The 9,285-nt window shown below is 61.9% G+C and overlaps 1 protein-coding gene across 1 annotated transcript, besides 2 other annotated features; it reads left to right on the forward strand.

Annotated features, from left to right (window-relative positions):
* On the forward strand, positions 1-8,919 carry Tco025E_06646 (uncharacterized protein; the record flags this gene model as incomplete). The annotated part of the gene is made up of 1 exon (XM_029373521.1): positions 1-8,919. One exon carries the CDS (start codon positions 1-3, stop codon positions 8,917-8,919), a length of 8,919 nt encoding a protein of 2,972 aa, XP_029226473.1.
* A 16-nt stretch (positions 8,920-8,935) lies between these two features.
* Positions 8,936-9,039: a sequence feature (GA-rich).
* Positions 9,040-9,259: 220 nt separating this feature from the next.
* Positions 9,260-9,284: a microsatellite.
* Position 9,285: the final 1 nt, after the last annotated feature.

The following is a 9,285-nucleotide window of genomic DNA, read 5'->3' on the forward strand; positions in this document are numbered from 1 at the left end:
ATGTTGGTGGACGACTATGTCGTGGAGGAGCGCATGAGCGTGTGGCAGAAGAAGAAGGTGCGCACGTACGTCGTGAACGGGCGCTCGAAGGTGTCCTCCCGGCGCTCCATTGCGGGCGCCCTCGCCGTGGCGAAGCCGTACGACCGCATCGAACTCGTGGGCGGGGAGTACTTTGAGGCCCTCTCCATCAGCATCCCGCTCGAGATCGTCGCGGCGGAGGGCGAGGACCCCTGCATCTCCTCCCGCGGCCCCTGCATCACCATGACGCAGGATGTAGAGGTCTACTTTGAGCACGTTGAGTTTGTCTCAAAGGGCAAGGGGAAGTTGGAGTCCGCGGTGGCCCTCATGAACGGCAAGGCGGTTTTCTTTCGATGCAAGATGAACTCCATTCTCATTGGCGGGTTTGCCAGGCCGGTGCTGGAAAACTGCACCGTCGCCGAAAGCTACAACGGCTACGGGGTTCAGATCGGCGGCAGCGGGGGGGCGCAGATCAGCGGCTGCACCATCCACACCCACCAAATGGCCGGGGTGGCGATTGACACGAAAGGGGCCGTCGTGCTGCGCGACAGCACGATCCGGCAGCCGGCGAACGGTGGGCACGCGGTGCGGGTGCAGGCGACGCAGAGCGCCGTGGACGAGCGCACCCCCGCCGAAAACCTCGCGTGTAGGAAAGTCGTCGTCAACGCGTGCCGCATCTACGTCTCCTCGGAGATGTTCCGGCCGAAGGAGCGCGAGTGGGGAGGGGGCGAGAAGTTCGTTGGGCCCCCGAGTTGCGTGGTCATCTCGCGAGGCGCCTGCCCCGTGTTCAAGTACAATGAACTTCTCGAGGGCTTTGTTGGCTTCACCTTTGAGTTCTCCGGCGCCGCCGTGCTGGAGGGGAACTCCATATACAACCAAAGGCACTGCGGCATCCTTGTCGTCGTGGACGAGCGAAGTTACTCGTCGGACGCAAAACAAAATGTTCGCATAACCGGCGGCAACGTGATTGACCGCTGCCTCATCGGGGTGGACATACACTGCATGGGCAAGGTTAGGACGCCGCTGGCCACCGCGCAGGAAACGCTCCTCCCCCAGGAACTTCCCTCGTCTCGGAACTCGTTTGATTGGATAGAAAAGGTGCAGCAGCTGGAGGACGAAAACCCCGCGGCGCCGCAGAGTGCCGAGGAGGGAGTTCCGGTCACCGTCAACGGGCGCACCATGGCGTTGGCAGAGTTGAAGGAAAATTTGCGAACACTTGCCAAGTTGGTCTGTGCGGGGCATCCATCCCATTTTTCCGGCGGGGAACCCGGCGAAATGCGTGCCGGGAACACAGGGGGCAACCCGTTACGAGAGCTGGTGCAAGAGGCCTTCAAGCTCTCGCTGCCGCTGCCAAACACCATCGACTGCGCGGCGCAGCTGCTGAGGATTCGGGGGAACAAGGGCGTGGATATACTGGATACCCGCTTCTCCGGCTGTGGGTTGTGCGCGATTCGCTTCGGAAACGACGGCTACGGCCTTGTTGAGGACTGCGACTTTCTCAACTGTGGAGCGACGGCCATTGTCGTGAGTGGAGGGGCCCACCCGCTGATTGTGGGGTGCAAGTTTGACAACTCCAAAGGGGCGGGCGTGTTCGTGGACAACTTCGCCAACCCGCTCATCATGGGCAACGAAATCTCGCAGAGCGCCGAGCACGGCATTGAGTTTCGCAACCTGTCGCGTGGAATTGTGATGGGGAATTTAATCTTTGGCAACTCCCAGAGCGGGATCCTTGTGACGGGGGGCAGCACCACGATGATCGTCGGCAACGTCATCCAGCACGGTCTCTCCGGTGGGGCGACGATCTCGGGCGAGAGCAAGCCGGTGGTGATGCTGAACAAGTTCCTGTCTAACCCAGTCGCCCAGCTGCTGGTGTGCGAGTACTCCATGCCGTTTATTGCCGGCAACAACTTTGTGTCTGGGCAGGGCTGCGGCATTCGCTTTGAGTCCTGCAGCGGAGGGACGGTGGTGGACAACACCCTCGCCCACAACGAGCGGGGAATTGTGGTGGAGCTCGACTCGGACCCGTACGTGATGTCGAACAAAATCACCCACAGCCACCGCTACGGTGTGGTGGTGGGCAACAACGGCCTCGGCACGTTTGTCGCGAACGAAATTGGGCAGAGCGGCAGCTGCAACTTTCTCGTGCAGGAGGGCGGCTCGCCGGTGGTGCGCGACAACGCCATCACGGGCGGGCACACGGGCGGCATCGCCGTGATCGCCGAGGGGGGCGGGGTGATGGAGCACAACTACCTCGGCGAAAATGCGCTGGGGAACGTCATTCTGCTGGACCGCTTCAGTGATCCCGTCATTGCGCACAACACGATCACCAACTCCTTCAGCGGCTGCGGCATCATCTGCGGTCGCGAGGCCCGGGGGGAGTTCCTGCACAACAGGGTGCACAAAAACAAACAGTGCGGGGTTTACGTGATTGGCAAAGCCAACCCCACGTTTGTCAACAACGCCATTACCTACGAATCGGTGGGTGTCATCATCTCCGACAGCGGCGGAGGGACATTTAAGGCAAACACCATTCATGCATGCTACGGCTCCGGTATCATTATTCAGCTGAGCGGCAATCCGGTTATCGCGGGAAACGGCATCTCCGGCTGCTTCCTCAGCGGCATTCTGGTGTCCCCCGATAGCAGCGGGACGGTGACGGAAAACAACTTCTTTGAAAACGACGTCGGCGTGCAGCTTGGCTCCACCTTGGGGACCGCCACGCTTGACGTCGAGGTCGGCTTCCTGACGAACTCGCCCGCGACACCGCCGTCGTTGGGCGCTCGCGACAAAAAGGGGTCGCTGAAGCCGCGGCGCTCCGTGACTCTCAGCGTGGAGGGCGAGAATGGGGGCGGCGGGCGTGGCAAGCTCCCGCCGACGATGATACGGCACAACAAGATTTACGCGAATACGACGTGTGGGGTGTTGCTGGAGGAGGCCGCCTACGGGGTGTTGGAGGAAAACGAGATTGAGTCAAACGGCAACTGCGGCGTGGTGGCGGATGTCGGGTATAGTGAGAGACGTGTGCGGGAAAAAAGGGACGGGCACCCCGTGCACGGCGGCTGGAAGTTGCTGCAGGGGGAAGCGGGGGGCGGGTCCGCCACGCTGCGCAGAAATCGTATTCACCGGCACAAGCAGGCCAACATCGCCATTGTAGACCACGCGGAGAACGGCATCGTCATCGCCGCCAACGACGTGTTTGAGGCGCCAACAGGCGTCTACGTGGGCAACGGCGCCACGATACACTCCATTGAGGGCAATACGATTCACGGCAGCTTCGACGGCGTCTACGCGGAGAGCGGCGGACGCGGGTGCTTTGAGAACAACAGGATTTACGACTGTGACGGGGTTGGGGTCTACGTCTGCGACCGGGCGAATCCCCACTTCAAGCAGGGGAACATCATAGAAAATTGCCACATTAGCGGCGTTTTTGTGGATGCCGGCGGGCGCGGTGTGTTCTCCAACGCGATCATCCGTCGCTGCGTTGTGGGGGTGGTGGTGTACACCTGCCTGCCTCTTTCCTCGATTGTGCGGCAGGAGGATTTCCTGCGGAGCGGGTTTGTGACCTCCGCCCCCACGTTTAGGCAGTGCAGCATCGAGGAGCACGACCTGCACGGTGTGCTGGTCCTCACGGTGGCGACGAGCTTTCCCCTGCGCAACCCCTCCTACGGCGTCGCCGGGCACTCGCCAAAGTCCGACGGCCTCATGAAGACTCCGGGCGTCTCCGTCTTTCCGCAGTTCTACCAAAACACGATTCGCAACAATCGTCACTTTGGCGTTTGCCATGAGATGTACGACTCCTCGGAAATGCGGGATGAGACGCACTTCCCGCCGCCCCAGGAGCCCCCCGCCAAGGCCCGGCGGGTGGTCAAAAACGCTCTTTTTCCGCATCATCTTAAGCGGCATGTGGAGAACGCGCACCGGTCGCATTTTGCACCTCGTGACTCCCTGCAGGAGGCCTTGGGAACCTCGGCGGTGCTTGCGACGAAGGAGCACCACGAGGGGCGGATGCAGCGGCAGGTGAGCTTCATAGAAAACACCATCACCAACTGCTCGGTGGGTGTGGTGGTGGGGGGGAGCTGTCACCCGTTTTTGCTGCGTAACCGCATAGACCACAACGCCTTCTTTGGCATGCTCCTGCGTTCCCGGGCCAAGGCCGTCTGCTTTGGCTGCGAGGTTACGGACAATGGCATGGCCGGGCTGTACGTTGCGCAGGGCTCACTTGGCACCTTCACCGGTGGCACGATTTCTCGCAATAACGGCTTCTGTCGCCCCGATGGCAACCCGCATGACCCGCGCTCCTTTGCCGGTCTTCCCTTCACGCGGTCGGGGTTTGCGACGCCAAGCGTACCCGTTGCGAGCGACGAAAGTCCACGCGTCGCCTTTAAGTCCGTCCTGCGCAGCATGGAAAACTACGCAAACACGGCGGCGGAGGGGCTGCATGCGCTGTGCGAGCTTCTCGCCGCCTCCTCGGTGGGTCTCTCGCTCGCCTCTGGGATATGCCCGAGTGTCTCGCTCGAGTCCGGCATGTCGCTTGGGGCGGGGCCGCAAACGGACAGGTACGACCGCGGCTGGGCCGCCGACGGTGGCATGGGGGTGTGGCTGGTGCAGGGGAGCATGATGGAGGTCAGGGACAACGTGATCGAGGCAAACCGCAGCGTGGGGATTTTCTACTCGCGCAACCTGCAGCAGCACCACCTGAACCTGTCGCGGTTTGCCGTGGCGCCCCTGGACGGCTTTCCGCGGGTTCCCGGCGGCGAGGTGATCTCCGGCGCGATGCGCAGCCCGCGGGAGGCGGCGGCGGCGCGGTGGGTGTTCTTCACCTCCACCGTCGCCCACTCCGCCGCGGGCGACCCCGCGCGGATTTCCGCCTCGCCCAACGCCAACCACAGCTTCACCGAGAGCTGGCGTGCCTCCACGCCGCCGCAGAGCTCCGATGTGCCGCGGCAGACAGACGCGCCCGTCTACGAGGGGGATCGCCCGTACATACTGACACGCCCAGCGACGGTGACCGGCAACCGCGTCACGAAGAACGGCGCCGGAATTGTGATGCATCTGCACCACGTGATGACGGCAAGCGCCGTGACTGGCGGAGATGCCGCCGGGGAGGCCGACGCGGCGGAGGCGGCGGCGGCCAGGGCAAGGCGTGAGCGCAGCCCCAGCACCGCCAAGAAGTCGTCCCGCCGGCAGAAGAAAAAGGCGTTGCTGAATGCGCTGCCGCGCTTCGGGGAAGGAGGGAGCTCCGCCGCCCCCACGGCGAGTAAAGAAGTCGCGGAGGGAGGAAAGCCTCCGCGGGAGGAGGCGGAGACGAAGTCGCTTTCCCCGCAGATGCCAACTGGCGCGCCCCGCGGAGGGGCCGACTTCTCTGTCGATATGGAAGCCAACCACGTGTACGAAAACCACGGTGTTGGAATTCTTTGTCTACACGTTGTTGAGGCCATGTGTGGCCATCACGTGAAGTCGCGCCTGGACCTGGAAACGGCAGTCGCGGAGTACAACGATGTATGTGTTAAAATTACACTTAGACGTGAGTTGATGCGGCCCAAGTTGCACTTTGCCCTCCTCGCGCAGGAGCGTATGACGCGTCACGCACGCCTCAACGGGAATGAGGTGTACAGGAACGTTTTGGAGCAGCTGCAGGTGACCTCTCGCTATGTTGTGATCTCGCAAAACTGCATGCGGACGCTGCTGCAGGTGGATACCTTGCGGCAGCCAAACGCATCGATGTGTTCCTCCCAGGCGCTTCTGCGCATTCCTCTCTTTGCCTCCCTGATGTCCGCCGCCCCGCCAGGAAGTCTGATGATTGAAAACAATCGCTTCCGGGACAGTGAAAAAGGACTCCATGTTGTGGGCTTCGTCGGCGGGAACTCTCTCTTACTGCGTCACAACAGCTTCGCCAACATTGCGGGGGCGGCCGTCCTGCTGCAGGGGCACCTCGCCTCCGCCACCATCGGGGGCGGCAACGTGTTTGAGGCGAACGAGGTGGGGGTCCGCGTGGCTATGCCAGACAACGGCGTCACGGCGGAGGACGTCGCCTGGATGCAGGCCATGGGGGTGAACACGCACGTGCACGACAACCACTTCTGCGCCCCAAAACACGCTTCCGTGATAGTCGAGGGCGGTGGGGCGCCCCCGCCTGTGTTTGAAGACAACAAATTCTCTGCCCACATGAGCGGCTCTGCGGCGTTTTTTATTGCGGGTCCAAACGCTTGCACACGCCTGGTGAGGAACGCGTTTGTGGATAATTATATCCCTGTCATTATTGCAAATAAAGCCGGCACGAGCGAGGAGGGGGACGGCAGCGTTGTTGTGGAGGGGAATCGATTTACCCGGAACTTCATTGGGCTCCTGGTGGCCGATGGAGCGGCTCCGCGACTCGTGCACAACGTGTTTGAGGCTCACTACCGCACAGGTCTGGAAATCGTGGGCGAGGCCACAAAACCTGCGGTGCAGCATTGCATGTTTGCCTCGAACAAACGCTCCGAGGCGAACGCGCAAGATGCAGAGTTGTTTCGGTGCCCTGAAAATGGCGAAGTTCGACTTGGCCCCAACTTGGACGTGGTGGCGACGATCGTCGCGGACAACACGGCATCTGCGGTGCCAGGCAGACGGCTTCCGTCGGGCGTCCTCGTCAGCGGCGGGGGCGAGGGCGGCGCCATTCACGAGTGTCTCTTCAAGGACAACGACATTGGCGCCGACGTGGTGGGTAGCGTGGCCCTCGCGGAGGCGACGCTGGGGCGGGTGTGCGGGATTCGGCTGAGCTCGTGCCTGTTCAATGAGAACAACGTGGCCGGCGTGTGGGTGCGCGGGGAGGCGGTTTCCGCCGGCAGACGCGCCACCGTCCCTTTTAGCCTGAGCAGCAGCGGCGACGAACACGAGGGGACCGTCGTCGACGGCTGCTTCTTCGCCCACAACACCAACGACGCCGCGGGCAAAGGCGACGTGGTCGCCGTCGACGGGGGCTTCGCGGTGCTGCGGAACAACCTCTTCTCGGGCTCGGTCCACGGCATGAAGGACGGCACGGCCCTCTTTGAGCGAAACACCTTCTACCCGGAGGCCGCCGAGGTGGCGGTGTACCTGCACAAGGCCGCACGTATTCGCCTCGTGGGCAACATTATTCGCGGCCACAAAAACGGATTCATTACATCCCCCGCCGCCTGGGGTCATGTGGAGAAGAACTGGATGGTAAACACCAGCCGCGCCGTCTGCGCCGCCCCCTTCTGCCACACGTTTTTTGTGCGCAACCGCATCATCAGGGCGAAGGACTGTGGCGTTTTGGCGTACGGCGGTGTCTTTACAGACAACGAGGTCTGCTGGAGCCCAACCGGTGTCATTGTGCAGAACCCGATGGAGTACAAAAACTACAGCAGTATACCCAATTCGGAAAAGACGGCGTTTGATGCGTTGATTTCGGAAAATCGTGTCCACTCGTGTGAGGGAGACGGCATCTTGGTCGCCGGCGGCGCCCGCATTGAGGGCAACAGCGTCTTCAACTGCAAAACCAACATGAATGTTATTTGCCCGCCAAACGCGAGTAGTGGCGCGGGCGTCGCTGCCATCTCGAAGAATGCCCTCTACGACGGCGAGGTGGGGCTTGTCATGGCAAAGGGGTCGGAGTCCGTGATTCGCGACAACGACATCTTCGACAACAACCTGCTGGGGGTGTGGATTAAGGCAGGCGCCTTGGGCACGATGCAGGGGAATTCCATTTCCAGCTCCCTCCGCGATGGCGCATTCGACGTGGAGGCGGGGGCGGATGTGAAAGTGCTGCAGAACAGCATACGAAACCAATTCTCGCCATCGTACCACAAGACACTCCCAATGCATCGTGAAAAGGAGCGACAAAAGGCGGCGGAGGTCTTGGCTATGGAACTCACGGGGTTGGAGGACGCGTTCCGAGAGCTGCTCTCGCGGCGCAATGCTCTGCAGGTGGTCATGCGGGCCATACTAGAAACGATGAAGGAGGAGGACTTTACCGGGGACAGCCTGGGGACGATAGGCTCCATGACGCTGGCTGGCCAGCCGTCCCGGGCCCTGCGCAGCTTCGCCCAGACCCAGAACGTTGTGGAGCTGCTTGGCCTCCCCAACACACGGGAGGCTAGGCGGTTTTCCATGGACAAGACGATGTCGATCTCCGCGCTACGGGCCTCGAAGACCGTGAACCGCCGCATGAGCCAATCCACCTCCTCTGCGTCGAGGGAAGAGTACCGGCAGGTGCTCATCTATGTCTGCAGCACGGACAAGGAGACGCTGGGGAGCACGGAAATCGGCAAGGCGGTGGAGGCCGTTTTCACCTCCGTCTCGCAGTCCTCGCGGGTCATGTTCCGCGCCGCGCTCGAGGCCAACCCCAGTGGGTTTCATGCCTCCGTGACGGCCCAAATGCCGGACGTCATCGTTGTTACCGTGGCCGCGGGGAAGAAGACGTTCAACGCGGCGGAGCTGAGCGTCTTTGCCACCATTGAGCGCCTGAGTCGCGCGAACAACACAAGGCGGCGTGGCAAGAAGGGCGGTGTCTCGTGCGTCTTTACGCTTCTTCCGGCGGAGTGGAGAGCCAGCGTCGAGCAGCAGGCGTCTCAGAGAAAAGGTGATGCCCCACTTACGGGACTAGAATACTTCGCCGCCTCGCACAACCCCATTTACTTTAACTTTGCCGTCTCTGAGGCCTTCTCCGAACTGGTGCGGCGCCTGGAGAGCGAGGCGGCCGCCCAGTCGGTTTCCCAACCGGATGTGAGCATCAGCAACCTGCGGGTTGCGGACGCGGCACTCAAGCCCCCAAGGGGGGGAGGTGGTCGTCGCTCCTTCGCCTCGGCGCCGCAAATAGAGCCGGTCGCTTTGCTGCCACGGAAGCTTGCTCCTGCGCGGTCCCCCATGAGTGCGACACCGGGGGCGCGCGAGGAGAGATGACACGAACGGCAGTGACAAGAGCGAAGAGAGAGAGAGGGAAGGAATGATGATAATAATAAGGAAGAGGGGAGAGGAGGGGGAAAGAGGAGGAAGAGGGGAGGGGGGAGAGGAAGTGGGAGGTGAGGCCACGAACGAAGTCCTTATCTGGGCCGCGCGGAATGGTGTTGCTCCGTCAGCGCACGTTGGCACCGTTGGGAAAGAAAACTCCACGCAGCGGGACCCAAAACGAGGCAGCCAACGCATGGTTGAGAAGGGAGGGGATCGTTTTGTTACGCTGCGTCCGACCCCTTGCCGCTGCCCTTTTTTGCTGCGGAACTTTTGCGAAGCTTTGATTTAGGACTGTGTGTGTGTGTGTGTGTGTGTGTT

This window comes from Trypanosoma conorhini (assembly GCF_003719485.1).
Source record: "Trypanosoma conorhini strain 025E chromosome Unknown Tco_14.4_contig_00458, whole genome shotgun sequence".
Taxonomy (NCBI): domain Eukaryota; phylum Euglenozoa; class Kinetoplastea; order Trypanosomatida; family Trypanosomatidae; genus Trypanosoma; species Trypanosoma conorhini.